This window comes from Telopea speciosissima, chromosome 10 (assembly GCF_018873765.1).
Source record: "Telopea speciosissima isolate NSW1024214 ecotype Mountain lineage chromosome 10, Tspe_v1, whole genome shotgun sequence".
NCBI lineage: Eukaryota > Viridiplantae > Streptophyta > Magnoliopsida > Proteales > Proteaceae > Telopea > Telopea speciosissima.
This window is the reverse complement of record NC_057925.1, coordinates 39904943-39927045: the sequence shown is the minus strand read 5'-3', so window position 1 is coordinate 39927045 and position 22103 is coordinate 39904943. Positions and strand designations below refer to the sequence as shown.

At 39.7% G+C, this 22103-nt stretch overlaps 1 protein-coding gene and 1 long non-coding RNA gene across 2 annotated transcripts; both read right to left on the bottom strand.

Annotated features, from left to right (window-relative positions):
• Nucleotides 1-2425: 2425 nt before the first annotated feature.
• LOC122642855 lies at nt 2426-12841 on the bottom strand. Its single transcript, XR_006330117.1, has 3 exons — nt 12563-12841; nt 11642-11649; nt 2426-2439 (listed from the first exon to the last, which is right to left on the bottom strand). It is a non-coding gene; the product is annotated as an uncharacterized LOC122642855 (long non-coding RNA).
• Nucleotides 12842-16131: 3290 nt separating this feature from the next.
• Nucleotides 16132-16869, bottom strand: LOC122642794 (sigma intracellular receptor 2-like). Its single transcript, XM_043836389.1, has 2 exons — nt 16529-16869; nt 16132-16427 (listed from the first exon to the last, which is right to left on the bottom strand). The coding sequence occupies exons 1-2, from the start codon at nt 16847-16849 to the stop codon at nt 16239-16241; spliced, it is 510 nt and encodes a 169-aa protein (XP_043692324.1). The 5' UTR covers nt 16850-16869; the 3' UTR covers nt 16132-16238.
• Nucleotides 16870-22103: the final 5234 nt, after the last annotated feature.

The window sequence follows — 22103 nt, the reverse complement described above, 5'->3', positions numbered from 1 at the left end:
CTTGAAAAATCTTGGATTCCCTTTCTTTGTTTTACTTCTAGACGCTCCTTTGTTCTCAGTCAGATTCGCACTCTCAATAGTCATCTTCTTCATGTTTCCTTCTTCTTATGCGTGGATAGATATCAATTCTTTTATGATCCATTTGTCCTTCTGAGTAGCATTCACAAACTTTATATTCGCATACACATTTGGGAGAGATTTAAGTGCAAGATGCAATAAAAGTTCTTCTTTTATAGGCATCCCAAGATCCCTCAACTTGTTCGCAGTGGAAGCCATCTTCAATAAATGTTCTCTGACACTCTCAGTACCATCAAATACAGCCGACGTAATCTGATTCATTAGATCCCCTTTCTCAACCTTCTGAGACACCTCAAAAACAACCTTTATCTCACTCAGGAACTTTGTGGCAGTATCTTTCACTTCAACATTGTCATGCAACGACTCAGGAATGGATTTCTTCATAACCAATATGCACTTCCAATTAGTTGTAACCCATTTTTCCATCTTAACTCTCTCAGCATTCGTACTCGCATCCGTCAGATCAGCAGGTTTTGGTTCTCGAAGAGCCATATCAAGATCGAGCAATCCCAGATTAATTTCTAGGTCCTCTACCCATCTCTTGTAATTGTTCCCAGAAAGAACAGGAATAGATGCTAAAAGACTATTTGGGAGAGACATCCTGTGGGAGAAAATTCATTCATGCAGATAAACAAGAATATATATACATTCCAATAACAACATGATCATATTAAATCAGCTAGCAAATGCAAATAATTCACACAAACTACTAGCAAACACAAACAATGATCATCATCACATTGTATTTTGCCCTCTCGGGTCAAATGCACATGTCTTTATCGCGCCGCAAATACCGTGAGATAGCAACAACTTTTGGAAATCTCCCTCCACCTTTGGGTGATAGAGAAATTGTCACACCCTCATCTTATTAAAAGATAAAATACTATAAACGGAGTATGATAGGTTGCTTACCAACATCCTAACCGCTACTAGGATCTCGATACAGTGGCCAACGCACAGTCTTACACTAATATTAACTTATAGTAATATTAGAAAGCGAAAAGTAAAGGAATATTCTATTCCAAAAGATCAGAAATGAGCGGATGCATTACAAATACAAAAGGTTCAAGTCTACATGATAGATAGTTTAATGTTTTACATTTCAACCCATAATGAATAACTAGAAACTGAAATAGTAGGAATACTACTAAATATATACAATGCTCATAATAAACAAAATAAAAAGATATAATTGTGCCCCAATGGAACAGTCCAGGAGTACACGCCATGATCAAGGTCCAAAATCATGGGCTCTGATCAGTCCGCATCAAAAGGATCACCATCATACATCACCTACATACAACTAAAAAGGGGTTGCGCAACGGGGGTAAGCTCCACTAAGCCCAGTGAGGGGATGGGGAGTGCACATACACACATTCACATGTAGTCCATGATGCATAAAATGTTAAATATATTTTCCACCTAACAAACAGTCTAAGTCATGGTATATGCTACTGTGATAACTCGGGAGACACGGAGGGTCACTTACCCTATCGCCCCAGTGAAACCTCAATTATCATAAGGGATCTACGCCGGTAGAAGCCATCATGACCACCCAGTGACAGACCCCATATAGTCGTTACTACCCTTGACCTGGCCTCTCCCACCTCCACAGACATCAGGTGCTCCGACTATCCAACACCTAAATCCCTGTTGGCAAGGATCGTAGCATAAAGGAGCATAAATCCTAGTCAAAGATCCTAGCATCCCGATAGGTATTCTGGGTGCATCAACGTCCCATTCCATCTAGTACCTGGGTACTAGCACGGCACAACGCATACAGACCAAGATGGCAAGCAATGAATATCATAAGCATTTCGGGGGTTCCGACACTGGCATACCCGGCATCGTAACCCGATATAATGAAATAAAGTAAACATATACACATTTCATCAATTCATATCCAACATAGTTTATATGCAAGAATGCAACATGTTAAGTATGGATGCAAGAATACATAATTATATGATCTATATAATTATATATATATATATATATATATATATATATATATATATATATATATATATATATATATATATATATATATATATATATATATATATATATATAGCAAGCCCAAACATCACCCAAAACCCACTCACAGTTTGCAGGCTTGTCGTTTGGTGTGTTTGGTAAGGTTTGATTTGGTGCACGCACTCCCGGACAGATTTCGAAGTCTAAGGACGCGTGAGAATAATGTTAGAAGCGTATAGGTGGGTCCCATGAAGAATCCCAATAATTTATTTGAAGTCTGGGTTAAGACAGCAAGGGCGGATGAAGGAACGGAGTCAGCCAGGTGAGTTCGGTCGTTCTCCCGCCACCATTCTTTTGAAATCTGAGAAGATTTTCACCTTCAGCCTTTCGTCCATGGGACCACAAGGGTCTCAGGGTTAGGGAGGTAAGTCCAATCCTTCATTGGAGGTCCAAAATACATATTCCTTTATAGGACTTAGAGCATCCAAGGGATTGGATCCAATTCCAAGGTTTTCCCCAAGTGTTACTATTGTTAAGTTTGCCAAATTACAACACAACTTCCTAAGTCAATCACTTTCAATCTTCTCTCCTATAGGTGTTATGACTTTTAGGACCCTAAAAGAATCACTTTGAGGTCCAATAAGACCCCCAAGGCCTAGTCTAAGCATTAGTCTTGGGATTCAAGGGTTTAGAATCTCTTTAGGATTTTTCCAAATCTAGGATGAGGTCACAAGTCCCTTAGGACAGCAAGGGGGTTTTGAGGGCATCAAGGGTAGACCTTGGTACCTCGATAGATCAATTAACTAATATATTTAGGGAGCTACTTTAGGTGGTAATTAACCCTCAATAATATTTATTAAGTCTTACACAAGCAGCCACAATGTGGGCGAGGTCATCGGATTAAAATCATGCTCCTAAGTTGCTGTCAAAATATATCAGCTAGGTTTAGGCTCACTTTTGAGGATCTTTTATTTGGATTGGATCCACGGTTCCTTCATAGAAAATGTATCCCTTTGAGTCTATTTTACAACACAACTTCAATTACGTCGATACGATATATATAGTCAAAGTTATGGCCAAAATACTGAACATTGGTCATGCTGTAAACTGCGGGCGGATTCACGAACGGTTTTTGTTGTGTGAGTCCGTCCGTGCATCCATTAAAACCCTAAGACACACCCGAGAGGGCATGTCCATGGGCGGATGCACGATTCTGAGTCCGCCCCTGAGTCCGCTCTCAGCTGGAATAGGTTTTTCAAGTCCGAACTTCATCCAAATTGATCCCCAATGGCTTCAAGGGCTGGTAGGGATGACTTCCAAGGTTCATTAGGGTCCCAAATATCCAAATGACATAAAGCATTAAGCCATCTATGGTCTATATCCAAGTCCTCAGCCTAAACTTGAGTTTTTGGATGAAATCTATAGGTTTTCATGGCTTGGGTTGCATAGCACACCATTGGGAGGATTAAGGATGTGCAATGGCACCCAAAGGGACTAAGAACAAGCCCCAACACAAGAGCATTGGGTCCCAAGTGGAACCCAAGCTACTCCCAATTTCAAAATCCAGAACCTAAATTAATAAATAGAGAAATGGAGGAGGAGAGATAGCTTACCTTCAATGGAGGCAGCAAGCACAAGGCTAGGTGAGCCTTCTTTAACCTTCTTCCTTCTACTTCTCCTTCTCCTCTTCTTCCTTTCCTTTCCTTTTCTTCTTCTCCTTCTTCCTTTCTTTCCTTTCCTTCTCCGGACAGCAAGAGGGGAGGGAGGAGATGAGGTGTAGGAGGAGAGGATAGCAGCTTCCCCTCTTCTCCCTTCCCTTCTCTTCTTCTTCTTCTTTTCCTCTTCCTTTTTCTCCACAGTTTCAGCAATTGGGAGAAATGGGAATGAGCTAAAGAGCTCATACCCATAAATAACTAAAAGGGGCCTTAGGGTCTGTTTGCCTAGGTCCCTAAACTTAAGAATCCCTTTAATTCAAGTTGGGCCTTAGGGTCAATTTGGTTAGGTGCCCTTAAACACTTAGTGGCCTCTAGCTTTAAATGGGTTTTAGTTGGGCTTTAAGTCTTGTTTAGCCCATGTCTTTACCCATTAGGTGTAGTTAGTTAATTAGGACATGTTTGGTTTAGCCTTAAGTCTTAGAAGACCTATTAGTCCTTAGGCTTTGTTTGATTTAAGCCTTTAACACTAAAACTCAGTAAAATCATATTTGGGCCTTGTAGGCCCACATGCAAGGTTCAAAATGCAACAGAAGGTAAGGGTGGGGGTCCATTTGGTCCAAGGGTCTGATTATAGTGTCCGGGATACAGGAATGTGAATCCCACAAAAAAATAAACCAAAAGGGCAGGTAACAGCACGGGCGGATTCTCGAGCGATTTCAGTTCGAGTGAGTCCAATCGTGACTCCGGTGCTGCTGTCAGGGTCCAAACTTCAAGGAAAGCTACGGGGCTTTGACCCGTACTTCTAGGACTTTAAGGGGACACTTAAAATAATATACTAGGTTCAATGTCATTAATGTTGACCATTAGCACCATGGCATTACCCTTTGGGTAAGGTCTAAATTGTCCCGGGATATTAGGATATATTTTGGGTACGGGTGTAACATCCCCCCAACCTTATTAAAAATTTCGTCCTCAAAATTAGACGTGTCTGGGGTTCCGAATAGATGAGGATACTCCGACCACCTTCTGTCTTCTCATCACCCAAAAGCTCCTTGCTTAAAATGCTTACTCCACGGTACCTTCACAATGAAATAGTATGGTTGTGGAGACTGAGCTTATTGCACCCTAAGTTCTCTTCAGGTATTCACCATAGGTCAAGATGGCAATAAGTTCAGGTCATTCCCAAATAAAACATTAGCTGAGTCTAGGATGTACCTCCTCAGTATCAGTGTATGGAATACATCATGGACTCCTGCCAATTAAAAGTAGTGCCAACCTTTACATCTTTGGTTAATGATCTTCTCAACTCTACCCTGTTCAGACTAGTAAAGGGGTATTCGAACCAGCTGGGCTGGTTCAAGATTGAGTTTAATTTTCCTTCTTGGCCCTTAGCCATTCAAATTGCAATAGTGCTTTAGGATGACTGAGTTGGATCTCCACGTGGTGTGCTATCATTTTGGGCCTGCATCACGATCCCTCCAGAAGGTTCTCTGGGCGGTTACGGGCAGCATGTGGGGGCGCACCACTCCTCTAAGGAGCGGGGAGGCGCAACGGCGCACGATAACATCCTATATAAGGGAGTTCCCAGGAGGAAAAGGGGTCCAGACATTTTTTTGGTTTTCCTTTTCTTCTTCCCAACGTCTTCTGATTCGATTTGGAAGCTAGGGTTTCTAGGTTTTATGAGGGTTTCAGTATCTTGTAATTTCCTCCAGTTCATTTCTTCTATATTCAATTGAGTCTTGAAATCGGCCTCCAAGGTAAGAATTTTCTTTGACTTTTTAGATAAATGTTTCTACTCAGATTTGTTATTCTACTTTTAGCTATTAATTGTTTATGGTCATATTTGTTACCTTCTCTATTTTCGATTGATTGCGCGCTATTTTTTACTTCAATTGTATGATTGTGCGTACCTATCATATTCTCTGTTTTTATTGCATCCTATAATTGTGTAATTGTTTCTAATTTTTCCTTGATTGTGCATAGCTTTAATTTAAGTTATTTCGTATTCTAATCTTCCTTATATGAATCTTGTTCTCTTTAGCTTTGCTTGTGAGTTCTTTGTTATTTCCTCTGAAAATTTTGTCCCTTATTCTTGTCTATTATAATTCTTTTTGTTTTCTTGTGAGTTCTCTGTTATCTTTTTTTGTAACTTTGCCTCTTAGTTTTGCTTATAAGTCATTTGCTTTGTCCTCTTTTGATACATGTCTTTGATTGTCTACCTCCAATATGGTATACACGGTCTAATGTCCAATACTCTATTTTTTTTTTATTTTTTATGTTTACATTGCTGATCTTACTTATACATCTCCATTCCTTTAAACTGAATTTCAATTCAGTGGTTCATGCTTTATTTCAAAATACGGTTTGATGTTCACCTCTATATCTCTAATCTTTTGCTTTTGCTTGATGATATTCGTGGCTAAGTAGGTTCAATATCAATCTTGCATGACTCCCTGTAAGATCTTTTTTATTTCATTTTTCTCTCTTGTCAATGTTCCTTTAAATTTTTTGTTTAGCCTATTTTCTGAGTTTTGGTTTAGACCATGCTGTTACGTCTAGAAGGTTAATCCTTTTTCATTATTTAAATCTTGAGATTGCTCTTGTATTTTGTTTTAGGTTCTAGTTTCATTAAATACAGTTTTTTCTTTCTTAAAATTTCTCCACTTTTGATGTTTCATCAAGTTTATATATACCTCAATGCTTTACTTTTTTTTTTGGACAGTTTAGAGTGGAAATATTCATTGACTTCTTCACTGTTTTTCCTATTTTAGAATAGAAACATTTATAACCCTGTTGTTGAAATCTCAGTTTAGAATGGAAATGTGTGACTTCCCCATATTTTTTTCCCATTTTCTGAATGGATGAGCTCATGACTCTTATGCTAAATTATGATTGTGAAAATAGGCATGTTCATCATCTCCTTACTAACTTTTCATTAATGCATTTATGACCTCTTTGTCGAATTCTCATCTTAGGATGGATGTTCTGATGAGTTTTTCTTTGATTTTTGATTTTTAGTGTAAGCATTTATGATTTTCTACTGATTTTTTCATATGAGTTTATTGATTTGAGTCTAGTTATTTTGTTTTGATTTGGGATTAGATAGACCTTTTCTTGGGTCAATGGTCTCGTTCTTTTCTTTTGTTGTTTTGTTGCCAAATTATTTTAATAAAGCCAAAAAAAAAAAAAATTGTTTTTTTAGCCTTGGATATTTTGGGCTAGATCTTTCTTGATCCATAGCATTATATCATTTGGCTTACATCAAATATGACCTTAGTCTATAAACAATAACAAGTTGGGTATTAGAGTTGGCCTATTTGGCCCGGAAACCTTGTTCTCCAATCATCATGATCCGACGGGCTGTAGGTTTAGAGTCAGCCCATTCACCGGGGCTTTAGTCCCCTTTCTTTTTCATATTTTTTTTTGAGTTTCGATTGTGTATCGGGTTTGGTCATAGACCCAATCAAGTATATTAGCTACATATCAGTATATACATGCATATATACTTATATGGACATAACCCCTTATATATTTATAACCATCTAATATTTATTATTGTTTAAATATTCATATTACGAGCCTTCACAGCATACAATCTAACCGTTGAGATTTAGGTTTAACCAAAGTGAAATTAGATTATTCAGAATTAAACAATTCTTTTCATATCTCATGTGAAATAGAATATAGTTAATTAAAAGAAATTTAACCAATTAGATTAATTAGAGTCTAATAATCCTATCATCAATTTAATTAGGATCAAGCCATGATTATTTTTTTATTAGATCACAATAGGGCATTATAACCTTTTAATTAAATTACTCAACTTTTATTTCATATATATGCCTTAGGATAGTAAAATTTAGAAATTTGGTTTAGGACAACATCATATCATATCATATCTAGATACCTAACATAGGGCAAGTAACCTATTCAATAGGATATCTGCAATGTTAGATCCAAATACAAAGAGACTGACCCTATGGTCGGGCAGGTAGGGTGCCTAACACCTTCCCAACCTGTAATCTGACACCCACCTAGAGATTTGGACACATATTCAGCACCCAAGCCCATTGAGTCATTAATTTACCTATACTGAAAAGGAGAGATGTATAGTGGGCCCTAGGCCCTAACCTAGGTTGCGACTCCCCGTATTTGATTAGATACGCCCTCTTGCGACTTTCGGGTGGTGTATCCTGAGATATTGATCTTAAAACTCTAGAAATGGATTTGGATTCTTTCTGAAGTATTGTTGGCAATGAAGAACAACTTTCCTCAAATCTTAAATTGACCGAATAAAAATTAATTTTTTCCAAACACTGCCAGGTAAGATTCCAAAAGTTTATTCCTCAGATCTTAACAAAAAATGGTTTGGTGAGATTTCAAAAGATTTTGAGAACATATGGTTTGAAGAAACCAGCACATCGGTTAACTTTTTACCACTTTCCTCGGATTTAATATCGATGGACATAAATAATTTTGCCAAAAAAGATAAGATGAGTTTGAATGTCGTATGGAATATTGTGGGCGTTGAAGAACAATGTTCCTATGATCTTAAAGTCAACGATTGTATTTTTCCCAAATCTGCCAAGTAAGATTCCAAAAAATATATTTCCTTAGATCTTAAATATTGACAAAAATAAATCATATTTTTCCAAAAATTTAGAGGTAAGATTTAAAAAGATCTTGACACAATTTGGATTGAGGAAACCTGCTTATTGGTTTGCTGGTTACCACTTTCTACTACTTCTATATTAAGGGTGCCCATGCTAGATTGTTTACCCATCAAGTTTAGTAGCTTAAACCATTTTCAGTCCCCATGCCTTCTTAAAGAATTGTTATCACCATTAACAAACCGATAGTTTTTGTTTTCAAATTCACCTATATGCTTCATGGAATTTAAGTTTGAAAATATTTAGATGGCTAGAAAATGCAGCTTATGTACGAGATTGGTACCTCTCTCTCTCTCTCTCTCTATCTATTGTATATGAGTTTGTTTTTACTTGTGTTTTGTCTACAAAAAGGATGCACTTGCTTAAAAAAATATTTTATTTTTAAACTAAAAAGAGCTATGAATATTACTGAATTTGTTGGTTTGCGTTTTTTTTTTCCTGGTTCAGTCAGAGAACTGCCAATTAACATTATGACAACAAATGCTACCAGACCAACAGATGAGTTCCAAAATCATGTAAAGGTGATAGAGGCAACTTACATTGGATCAACGATTTACCAAATTTTAGAGTGAGTATATCATTAGAATTTCCTTCCTATAATTTCATCTGTTTTTGTGCGTATATGAATAGATTATAGATTTTTTCAGCAGGTATAAATTATAAATTATAGATTTTGAGAGAAAAAAGTAATATGATAGCATTTTTTCTACTGACCTGGCAAATTTAACTTCTATTCCATCCAATTAGCTACCATTTTGAACAATTGGATCGTATACTATTGTTTTCAAATTCAATCTGGGTTGTATATGCAAGAAAAATCCCATTTATGTATACTTGTATTATGAAGTATTGGGTCCTATCATAATCTATAAAACTATGATGCGAGCTGTGATCTTCCACTATTGGTTAACAAAACGCTGTTGGAAACTAGTTTTGATAGACTATTTTTTGGATGAATATAGAATTTTACTTAACGAAGCCCAAAGAATACAAGACACCCAAGAGGGAAATCTATAAGGAATAAAAAAGGTGGAAGAGGGAGGAATGGGGCTAAGCTCCATTTTTGTTCGAAGATACAAACAGGTCTTAGGGATGGCCAACATATAAGTACCACCCTTTTCCAAATTGAATAAGAGTAGGGGCGCTCGAAGAACAGGTGCTCAACTGTCTCAATGCCAGTCTAGCAGAGGTTGCAGGACGAAGTAGATTATACCTGCCTATATTGAAGCAAAGCCATTGTGGGGGAGTGCTTGGGAAAGAGCTAGCCAAGAAAAAATAGTGTGTATTAACTCCCAGGCAGATTTGGATGAGAATCTCCCCGATGAAGTGGTCTCTCAGGAAAAAATGTCTTCACCTCCATCCGTCCTCCTAACGGAAAGAAAGAGTCACCCAAGCAACCTGAATCAGAGTAGACCAGACGGAATCGACCCCCCAACCAACCACCCTCAATAATCTCTGATATGAGAGCCAAGCAATCCGATCCAGCAACCAATCTGTTATAGTCCCTGTAGGTGTCAAGAAGCACCCCGTGGGGGTGCCTAGGATCTAGCCAAAGGAAAGTTGAGTCACCATTACCAATGTTGCTATTTCTTTTTGTCTATTTTTTTAATTGTTGTCTGTTATTTTCTTTCTTAACATGTCTATATCAGGATTTATTGTTCATCCATTTCTTGTAGCTATCCATGTATGTGTTATGTTTCTTATGATGTCTTTTCATGTATTTTTAATCTGTCAGGATAAGAAAGAGAAATGTCGATTCCACATTTGCCCCCAAGATTTATATTCATGGCCACTGATACCGAGCTGCTCCATTTGCTCAAAAACAAGCTTTTGGGTCATCTTGAATCTACTTCTAGTTTTATTCTAGACAATATCGATCCCTATGGAAAGAAGCTCAGAAGAGTGGTAGTAGAAGCCATTTCTCACCGGAAAGTATTAGCAGTGCGTGACAGTGAAGAAGAGTGAAGAGTGAGGAGTGGAGGGGGGGAGAAGAAAAGGGGGGTTTAGGCAAGAAAGAAGAAGAATCAGAAGAATGAAGACACAGAATTTATGACTTTACAGTAGAATCCCGCGTAGCCAAAGCGTTGCAGCATATCAATTTTTGGACTGAGTAGAAGAAGAAATAACGCCGTTCTCAGCATCAACAGGTCCAACAGGAGTCATGGTAGCCACCATAAATGAAGCAATATCATCGTTGTTAGCATCAGCTAGTCCAACTGGAACCATGGAAGCCTCCATAAAGGAAGAAGGGTTTTTCATATGGTTATTCATCCATACCAAAGTGTAATGTTACAAGCAATATTAGGACTCCAAAATGTTCTGAAAGCTTCAGAAACTGTTCAGGTAGCATATGAGTTGATGTCCAAGAGTGTTTCCTTATAAGATATCATACTAAAAAAAAATGAACAACTCAATATCCTTTAGAAAATTTTTGGGAATTAAGACTAACTTTGAAGCTGAATTCTTGGCACTCATTTTAGGATTGGAACATGCAAGGATCTTGGCACCAACATGTTGTGTATAGAATGAAACTCAATGGCAGTATCTATCTTGGTTTCCCAAAGAAAGGTTCCTTGGTTTGTTTAGCAATGCTGGTCTGGTCTCTAGTCCTTCCTTCAGTCTATCGAGTGGAAGATATCACATTGTTTTAGAGAAGCAAACCCGGTTGTTGATTTCTTTGCCAAGTTAACGGCTAGAATGATGGACTCGTCTTCGATGGTGGCCCTATCCCCTTCAATGCGAAACAACTTGCTGATAGATATGAAATGTAGACCAATTTGTCGTATCTCTTATGCTTAGCTTTTTCTGTTTGTTAGCGGATTTGCTTTTCTGCTGATGACAATGCTGAAGGTCGGAGAGTAAGTCTTAGCTTTTTCTGTTGATGTATCTGGGCTAATCCAACCTCCTTTTGTACTCTTCTATTCTTTTCTTATTAATTTAAAGAGTAAATTACTCCCCCCTCCCGTCGATTATGCTCTAATGACAAACCCCTCCCCTAGGTTTTGCGTAATGATTCTCCCCTTCCCTGCATTAACAAGATTCTATCATCCGTACCCATTCCGTAAAAAATAGCTGTTAAGTGATGACATCACCCTAAATATTTTCATTTAAACCCACAAATACCCTTATGATTATGATATCCCAAGATTACCCTCCCTAATGCCCTTCTTCTTCTTATTTACCAAAAAAAAAAATGCCCTTCTTCTTCTTCTTCTTCTACCCGCAACGTCATTTGCCCCCAACCCAGATGAACAATCAAACAACACCAACTGGTTTCCAGCTTATGAAAATGGTAAATCAGCTTCCACGAGCACAGCGACGGTCGTTTCAGCAGGAACAAGGCATACACCTCCATCGAAGCCTACCTCAGCACCCATTTCTCCACACAAGCCAAGCGACTCAAAGCCGATATCACCACCAACTCTGCAAAACTGGTTCTCAACCTCGATAACCACGAGGAAGTCACCGATCATTTTGAAGGGGTCAAGATCTGGTGGAAAGCCCATGTCTCCACCACCAACCGTCAAAACCCTTTCTACGACGATAATTACTCCAAGGAAAAGCGTTCTTTCAGGCTCTCCTTTCACAAGCGCCACCGATATCTCGTCATTAATTCCGGCCAAAATTTATTGGTCAATTTTGAAGAACATCCAAGAGATGATGGAGCAACAGAAGTGAGAGTTTCTTCATTGGAAGAAAATTCTTTGGGGCAAGGGTTTGATGGTGGCAGAGCAGAAGGCTTGGGAATATCATCAGATAATTTTGGCAAAACTTTCTTTGAGAAGTGCTTCTGGAAAGACTTAGACAGGTGAGATGCAACTGCTGTCGGCTGGGGAAGAGCATTAGATGATGTCTCATTGGGCAATGAAAGTTTGCAGGCAGTGACTGTGCTTGAGAGTGCTTTCTGTTTTGCTCGGTTGAAGGGCTCTGGCAATGTTTCCCCTGGAATTTCATTCCCCTGAAGAAGATTGTAATATCATTAACTCAACATAAGATGATTTGTTCTAAAAGAATGAAAGCTAAAACAGTAAACCAACTCACCCGCATTGATCTGCAAATGTGAAAAAAAAAGGAAGTAAGCTAACTTATTCAGAGAGAATTATATGCGATTAACACTCCCACGGAACCTACATAAACCTAACTTACTATCTTCTCATTAAAAAAATCTCATAGAATTGGAACGTTACTACGCCAAGATCGGCAAAGTTTGGAAGAGGGGTTACTTGCTGTACGGCCCTCCAGGTACCGGAAAGACCACCATGATCGCCGCCATGGCAAATCTCTTGAACTACGGCATCTATGACCTCGAACTCACCGCCGTGAAGAACAAGACGGAGCTGCAAAAGCTCTTAATTGAGACCTCTGGCAAGTCCGTCATTGTCATCGAAGACATCGATTGTTCGCTCGATCTCACCGGCAAGAGGAAGAAGGAGAAGGAACAGGAGAAGAAGATGACATAGGGAACACAAGCAAATTATTGGACATTGTCGTTTGATTGTTCTCCCTACTTTCACACATTCGAGTTTCTCTTTTCCAATGGTTGAAGACGATAGGGAAAGGAGAGAGAGTAGAATGTTTTAAGACACTAGGGTAATATGGTCTTTCTGTAAGACTTAACTCTTCTCAGAGGATAATATGATCTCTTACTAAAACTTAACTTTCAAAGGGTAATATGGTCTTTTTATAGCACTTAACAGTCATTTTTAACGGAATGGGTACGATTGATAGAATCTTGTTAATGCAGGGAGGGAAGAGTCATTATGCAATACCCAGGGGAGGGGTTTTCCATTAGAGCATAATCGAGGGGAGGGGGGAGAAATTTACTCTAATTTAAATGAACTTTTAGTAAAACAAAAAAATGGGTAATTTACACATACCACCCCTGAGGTTTAACAAAAGTATAATTTGTGGTCCCCCTGCATCGCTGGAATGACCCTACACGACGCCCTCGCTCGAAGCCCTGACCCGACGGCATCGTGCGCGGCTGCGGCCGCGCTGCAACACCGCTCTCGGTAGCGGTGCCGCCGGGTACCCAAAGTGAAAATTTTTTTTTCCGACAACGGTGCCGTTTTCGCCGTGGCGCCACTAGACGAAAATTTTGCCTACAAATACCCCCCATCCCTCATTTCAACAAGTTCCAAGTTGAGGAGAGGGGGGACCCCAGAGCTCCAGTTTTCATTTTTTTTCCCCTTTTTTCCTAGTTTCGGGGCCCTACCCTTGCCCGATTTCGAGCTTTCAAGCCTCGTCCCTCTATATGGAGTCTAGGTCCTCCAGACCCGCCTTTCCTAACCTGTTTCCACCCAAAACCCCGAAGCCTCCCATGGCCTAGTCACCCTGCCCGACGTCCTAATTCCTAGTTTTTGAAGCGCTTTTTGACGCCGTTATTCGATCCCAGGTCCTAGTACCCAACACCCGTGCGCTGTTATTCTGCCCGATCTTTGAAGAAGCCTAGTTTCCAACGCTTTTTGACACCATTATTCTGTCCGAGGTCACTGTACCCGACATCCGTACGCCATTATGCTGCCCGACATCTGGGTGATTACTCTCCAAATATTTTTCGATGCCGTTATTTTGTCCAACGAAGGACAAAGCCAGTCTTTTGCCTTCACCTGAGCTGGGGGGACGTGATTCGTTTCGTATAATTGCATTGGTTTAACACATACAGGTATTTAGTCCTTTCATCGCATTTCAATTCCATAACAATGTAGATTTTTAAATTATGCCCGTGTAGTGTATAGTAGTTAATTTAATTAAACAGTTTGTCCATCATTTTAGCTATACATGTGAAAATAAGACATTTAATGAAGGAAGAATATTCGAAAACAAGAATCTAGTAGAAAGATCGGTTTTTTCTGGATGAGGTGGGTGCCTAACACCTTCCCATTCTCGTAACCTTACCACTTACCCTGAATCTCTGACCAGACCAAATGAAGTCCCGTAGCCCTTCACAAGGCTACACCAATGGGTCCTAGGCCGTAATCCTAGGTGGCGACTCCATTTCACTTGATTGTATGACCCCCAACCCTCGATAAATCATAACCTTCGAGAAGACGCATTCTTTCTCACTCTCCAACCGAGGAGCATAACCCAACCCCCCGTCCGAACCAAGCGCCCCAAGAGGGAACACAGGCGCGGTTCTGAAAACGAATCCTCACAACTCCCTAAACCATCTGAGCTTCTAATCAGGGTTTAGAAATCCAGAATCGGGATCTGGATTATTCCTGGCCGATTCTGATCCAGATCAGAACGGAATTGGCCGGAATCAGCCATGATAACCCTAGAATCAGCCCTGTAGATCCCTAACTTTACCGATTCAGTTAGGATCTGCCTCCGCTGATTCCAATCCAGAATGGCTGATCAGATGAGATTTTTAGATCCTTGCTTTTAATACAATTTAGCATTTAAAACAACAACTTTTATTTCCACATGAAACTAATGAGCGACTATTCAAGATTCAAGAGACCTTTTATTTTATTTTATTTTTAATCATGCTCTTTAATTTTTTCATATTTAAATGTTTCTGGTTTTGTTTCATCCCACCTTTCATATGAAGGCATCTTTGAGTAGTTTGAGAATTGTTCCTTTATCCTGTAAACAACTAAGAACTTATGGATTTTCATAAAAAAAAACCTAAGAACTTATGGATAACACAGACACCCAACAATAATTCTACTAAGAATTAAGGATATTCTAGATTTTCATTTATTCTTCCATTGAGACTGTCTTCAATTAACACATACTTCTACCCCATTTATGTTGAATATATGAATTATGGTTATATAAAAAGAAAGTCAACTCTTAGAACTTTTCTTTTTTTTGCAAGGCTTTCATATATGTTCCTTACCTATAAACAACCAGAGTTACAGAAAAATATAGTGGAAATACAGAATAAATACATAATTTATGAACATGTGTATATTAAAAAATGCATCACTGTATGGAAGTCCCGAGTATTTTTTGATGGCAATGCACAACTGAGAGTGATCAAGCCCCTATAATGATACATCATTCATGGCAACCTCATCACCATGATTGTTAAGTCCAACTCAGTAAGACATTTATCCATCAAGTAATAGAATTCTGTTTGTGTGTAGGGGAACCCAAGTAATGAACCTTCAAATGGAGAGAAATCAAACATGACTGGATATATTTGTATAAGCCTGAGTCTTGGGCCAGCATTTTGTTGCTCCTACCTTGCTCCTCTAAGACATGTAAAATATGTATCCAGTTTTGGCAGTCTTACCACTAGCTGATCCAATTTCAAGGTATCAATACTGACATTATCTCAAAACTCGAGTAACCAGTATGGAAATTCGACTAAATTTTAGGTAGCCAGTGATCTGTGGTCAAAAGCTTATCTCATTTTTTTTCCTGTATTGGAGTGGATAGTGAGTTCTCTGTCTACAAGGTTAAGGTTCCCCATTAGATTGTAACTCTTTTTTATGTAGCCATTAGATTGTAATTGATATGATTTTCTTTATTTTTGTTTTTGCATCTTACTTTTGAGTTCTTTTTTTTGTTAAGTTGTAGTATGATTGCAAGCTGATATTCTGACTAGAAGAACACCGTCATTGCATCACCTTAGGTATTAGATAAAAGTTGTGTAAGGATGAGAGAAGACATCTTTCAGTGTCATTGTGTGGGAGACTGCATTGATTCTCTCTGAAAGAAAACCATGAATTGAGATCACTGTCTTTGCCAAGGGAATGAATACATCAGACTCAGATCTCTCTCTCTCTCTCTCAACAAAAACTATGAGAATAAGGAAAGTTTTTCCTTTTTCAAGAATGCTAGAAGTACAAATTCAAAAATCGAAAAAAAAAAATGAAGATGGATTGATGGAGTCTAGTGTGTACCCTCATGCTTTCTTTTTCCTAGCCATTTTTGCTCCTGCGGCATTCATTGAAGTAGGAGTCCTGCTCCTGCCCCCGTTTGGCACAAGCCCACGCAGAACCGCAAGGATAGCAAAACCCAAGAACGGGGAATACAACGTGAGGAGCTTGCCCGATGCCTTTCCCGAACCCATCAGTTCCCCTAAAATCGCAATCTGAGAATGCCCAACATAATAAACAGAGAATAATTGAGAGTCAGAGTCTTAACGTTGGACCAGAATTTCTCGATCAGCGATCTGTTCAACTATAAACATACCATGGAAGTGGAAGTGGAGACGCCATAGATCAAGCAAGTGGTGCTCAGCCAGGACTTCCTGGTGAGAATGGCGTAAAGGTTGGCAATGCAGAGGGGCCATTGGAGAAGAAGCTCTAGCCAAACGAGGCCTACGAAGAAATCGGGCTTCTCAACTATCAGGTAATCACCGTACTCACGGGCATACCAGGATTTGAGGTCGACGAGGAAATCGGGAAACAATTGCACTGGTAGACAAGTCTGGGAGTCCATGAGTGGAGCTACCACTGCTACAACCAGGAAGAAGAGGAGAAGGATCGCATCCACCAGCTTGCACAATCCCATAATCTCTTCTTCTTGTTCTTCCCCTTTTTGAATTCTGTTCAGTTCGGCAGAGATGAACAGCCAAAGAAATATTCTCCTTTTTTCGGTTTTTGTTTTTCTGTTTTTTTGTTTTTCTTTCTGTTCAGCTTATTGGAGGACTATCCAAAGTATTTCTGATAGACGGTCAGGATGCGACGTGGTGCATACGTGCACGGTGCACGTCCGTAGCAAAGCTTGACGGATTCCATAACTGGACGAACGGATGAAGAAGAAAACAGAGCCCTAAGCCCTTTCCTGGGTCCCGTAGTAGTGAAGAGAAGAAGAAAGGGAAGGGAAGATGAGTTCGACTCCGGTTCCAAGGAGAGAGAGTCCAAGGGGAATGCCCGATGGAGACAATCGCCAACCTCAGGCACATAGGTGTAATGATCGAGCTGAGGATGTAATCCAGGTATTTGATGATATGAGATGCTCCCTATTAACCACTGGTTTTACTTCTATCAGGAGTCATTTTTCTTTTGCTGCATTCCTTTATCATGGAGTCTACACTAAGCTTTTCTGTGATTTTGTGAGTTTTTTCGCACTACATGGAAATTTAGAGAGAGAGAGAGAGAGAGAGGCCCAAATTCTTTAAGGCATTCAACTGTGTGCAGGATTGATGAGAAGCCCAAATTCTTTAAGGCTTTTGTTGCAGTGGGTGTTCTCCCACTCGAGCAGCTTTTGTGGCGCCAATGTGTTTTGAGGGGTAGGAATTTAGTTTAATGCCAATTGAATTTACCAATAAATTGTAGATTTAATGGACTGGAGTGAGGAGTGATTTCTCTGTTATACTGGATTTTAATTGCATTCATTGGAGTGGAGGTTCAGCGTGATAGCGATAGAACTATGGTAGGCCATTTAAATTCCAACAGTTACTTTTATCTGATCAGAATAGTTGAATTGATCTGAGCTGCAGATTATACTTCTGACCTTGAGATTTAGTGCTAGTCCTCCTTTAATAACATTTTTTCGTTGTAGTAAGATGACGCTGATACAGGTTTAGTGGTTTACCCTCTTCAATCTTTGAGTCTGTTTCAGTAAGATGACTCTGACATGGTATACCCTATTCAATCTTTGAGGATGATTTTAATGGACTGCCCTCTGATGAAGGATGACTAAGCCCTAGGTAGTCCCACATGTTGGGCATGTCTTTTATTTCTTGATCATGTAGGGTGATTTTAGTGGACTATCAGTTGTTTGTTAAATACACATTAGATTATGATAGATTTGGTGACTTAGTACAGTCTTTTATTGGATTAGAAGGAACATTTTTGGTCCTCCAGTCGGTGGTATACATGGTGATACATCCAAATTTTTGGATCTTATGGTGGTCTCTAATATGAGCTTTGATCCTGGCAAGGATACTGTGGGATGTTGTGTGTAAGGATCGAAGATAGACTACCTATACTTTAGCATTCAAATCTTGCTTTTTAAGCAGCCTTTATCTCTGTCCATTTCAGACAATGTCACTCCTTTTGTATTTGCAAGCCTATATAATTGTTTTTACCGCAGGTGCTAAGTTGGGCATCCTGCCATCCTGTATCAAAACCTTACACTAACAACCGTATCCTTGTCCTTGTGTTTAGATCCCAAAATGGTTCGGTCTGGGAATAAACCCAACGACCCAGGAATTGGCCGGTTCTAGACGGCTAACAGTAATCTGGCCCAAAGAAGCTGTTACGACCCATGACAAGATTGGCCCAGGGAGTTTGGAGTGAGTAGGGCTCTTAGTAGCAGTTATCAATGAGTGGACGGTTGGAGCTAGTAGTAGTGCGCCTTGGAAAGTGGACACAACGGACAAGAGGGCTGAATGAACTGTGTTAAGGGAAACATAAAGAGTCCAGATGCTATAAATTAGAGGCGAAGAGAAAGACCTTCAACTGATTATCCAAAATCTTGCATTTAATTTCTGTCTAGGAGTAGGAGTAACTTAGAGTAGCATAGTCGAGTTCTTTCCTTTGTTGCAAGGATTGTTGATGTACTGTTCATCATTCTGCGCAGTTGTTTTCAATAGAATACTCTGTTTTTCTTTTGAAGATTGAGTTATTCTATTGTTCCTTGCCTTTGTGTGTATTCCAAAACTCCTTGGAGCAATCGAGGCAGAGGTAGAATCCATTTGTTGCCTGAAGAAGGGTGGGACGATCCCTATCCCCAGCGTCTCAGTGGTTTTCGGTCAGTAGACGGGAATTTTGCGGAAACATTTTTTGGCATGCCCGGTGGGACCCTCCCGATGAGTAGAGTGGTCACAAGATCGATGAATCGTAATGGAGGAAGCGGCGATGACCCTCCCGTGCCAGAAGATGGTGCGCAGCCAGAGGGCACGCCGACGCCACCTGCTCCTGAAGCAGGAACTGGTCTTGTTCAACAGATGATGGCGGCGATGAAGGATTACTCGTGTGCCTCAACAGAAGAAATGCGGCAAATCATATATCTGTCATGCAAAGTAGCTAACAAGAGCTCAAAGCATCAAAGGGACTTCTGGTTTCATTCCACAATAACCAAGACATACATAACCCTTTCATTCGCATGCACTAAGAGACATCCAAGGCAGCCAGCTAGCAAGAAATAGCAACCAAAGGGCAAAAAAACAGAGCAGGCGATACCTATTCAGCAGCCAAAAAAGGAGCACCACTCTCCAGCTTTCACTCTTCTTGAACCAAGTCCTTGGGGCTTCATAAAGGCACCTCTAGGCGACTCAAAGGAGCCTAGCTTCAAGGCCAAACAGTCTGCCATGGGCAGAATAAAAAGACAAGGAGTGGCTGGCGGAAATTTCTGGGAGCACTTCTAGGGCTAAAAGCACTTTCAACAGCTTCTAGACTCCCTCCATTACAAATAGATGTGAGAAATATAACTTCAAAGAATGTAGGGAATGTATGATTTACATAACACAGCCTCTAGTGGAACCCTTTATGCTCTTAGGGTTCCAAGAGAGGTGAAAGAAGAGTCAACTAGGCTGAGTTGACTCTCACACTAGAGGGCTGTGCTCTGATACCAAGTTAGAACTCTAGGTTGGATCGATTCTACGTAATAGAGAGGTGACTTGCAGCAAGAAGAAGAAGAAGAAGAAGAAGAAGAAGAGAGGAAGAAGATGAGAGGAGGAAGAAGAAAGATTGAGAGAATCGTGAGTTAGAGAGAAACCCTCTCCTAACTCCTATATTCACTTCACTAATAACTCTTAGGAAATTACATAGAACACCCTAAGGAGGTAAAAGATAAGAGAATAAAATGGAAAATTAAAACTCTATGGCTTATAATAAAGATAGAGACAAATATACCCCTAATACATAAACTCTAACAGGGGAAAATTAAGAGGAAAGGAAATCTAGGGTTTGGGGGATTCAAACTTACTTGTTTAATGATGAAAAAACTTGAAAACAAAATTGTTGTTGTTGAAGGATCCTTGGAACCAGAACTTGAATGTAGAACAGTAATGAAGAAGACAAGTAATGTAGTCCTAGATAGGTAGAAGACCTACTAGGAGCCAGGTGAAATCAGACCCTTGCAGCCTACTAGTCGTTTGGCAGTTTTGAGGCTGTTTAGGTCAAAACTAGGGTTAGGTTTAGGTGAATGAGGTAGGGTTTTATTTAGTAAAGTTAGGCAGGCCTAGGGGAAGCTAACAATGTAGGTTGAATGATGTCTAATTGAAGAAATTGAATTTCAGAAATTTAGGGTTAGGGTTTCGGGTTTTGGAAATTAGGAAAAGGGATGAAATTAGGGTTTTGAGTTGGAGTTTGGGCTAGGACTGTTGGCCGAGTGTTAGAAACAGTGAGGAGGCGATTCGGTTGTGATATGGGTAGATTTTGATGGCTAAAAGTGATAGATCAGTAATTCTAGGGTTTTGGATTAATGGAGGTGGAAGGGGGAATTACGGTCTAAGAGCTGAGATGGGCTTGGGGTTAAGGTCGAGTGAAGGGAATTAGGTATGGCTGCTGTGGTTGAATTTTGGAGGAAAACTGATGGTAAAATTGGGCTGGACAGCTTAGTGAATATTTAGGGTTTATAGGGATTGATGGGGATTAATGGAGGGATGAAGCTGTAGGTGATTTAAGGTTAAGGGATTCAAATAAAATAAAAGGTGGGGAATGTTAGGGTAGGCTGTAGAGGATTAGGAGAAGAAGGTAATTGCAGAAAATTAAAGGGTTTAATATACGTACCCCCTTATAATGCACCCAATATTCCTCATGCCCCCCTAAGGTTCTGACAAGTCCACACGCACCCCCTGAAAATTCCACGTACCACCCCTACTTTACCCCCCTAAAGGCATTTAAGTCCAAATCGTTAACTTTAGGCGTTAAATGCAAAAAACTGACCAAACTACCCTTTCTTCTATCTGTTCTAAAATCTGAAATTACCTAATTGCCCTAACCTATTGGTTCATTACTTGGAAAGACATTTTTACCCTCCCAGAGTGTGCCAACGTTCACGACTTCCTTCTCCGGCGATGACGACCTTCTGCAGGTAACATCTCCTCAGCTTCTCCTTTTTCTGCTTCTTCTTCTCTGCGCTTTCTTCTCTGCTCCATGTTCTCTAGCAAGGCGTCCACCTCTCTGCTTCTTCTTCTGCTCCTTCTCTGCTCCATCCTTCTCTGATCGATCTTCTTTTCTGCTTCTTCTTCTCTGATCAATCTTCTTCTCTGCTCCATCCTTCTCTGCTTCTTCTTCTCTGATCTATCTTCTTCTCTGCTCCATCCTTCTCTGCTTCTTCTTCTCTGATCGATCTTCTTCTCTGTTTAACACACTCATGGCCTTTAATTAGAGAATATCAGTAATATTCAATAGAAAATATATAATTGGTTTCATTTCGATGGTCATTGGGCCACATACACATCTTAAAGCCATTTATTAAGAATGCAAATAGAAGAAGACGAAGCAGTGGATGGTTTACTAACTCCTTCGTTATCACTCGGTTGTTCAAAAAACCTCACCAAGAATCGATTCCTCTAATATGTTTCGAAACCCTTGCTTTCCTATAAACACTAATCACAGTTAATGATGTTGAGTTCACACCAAAACAAGGCTGTTTCAGAGGAAGAATCATTGATTGACCACACCAAAAGTTCAATCTCGTGATTTCTTTTACATAAAAATTCAAACTTGCAGATTTTTTCTCTATCGCGTTCAACGACCGGAGAAGATGAAGGGGAGCTCCAAGCCTATATCACGTTCAACGATTGGGGAAGATGACAAGGGGCGCCGCTGGTTGAGGGAGTTCGATTTTGCGAAAGAGAAAAATTAGGGTT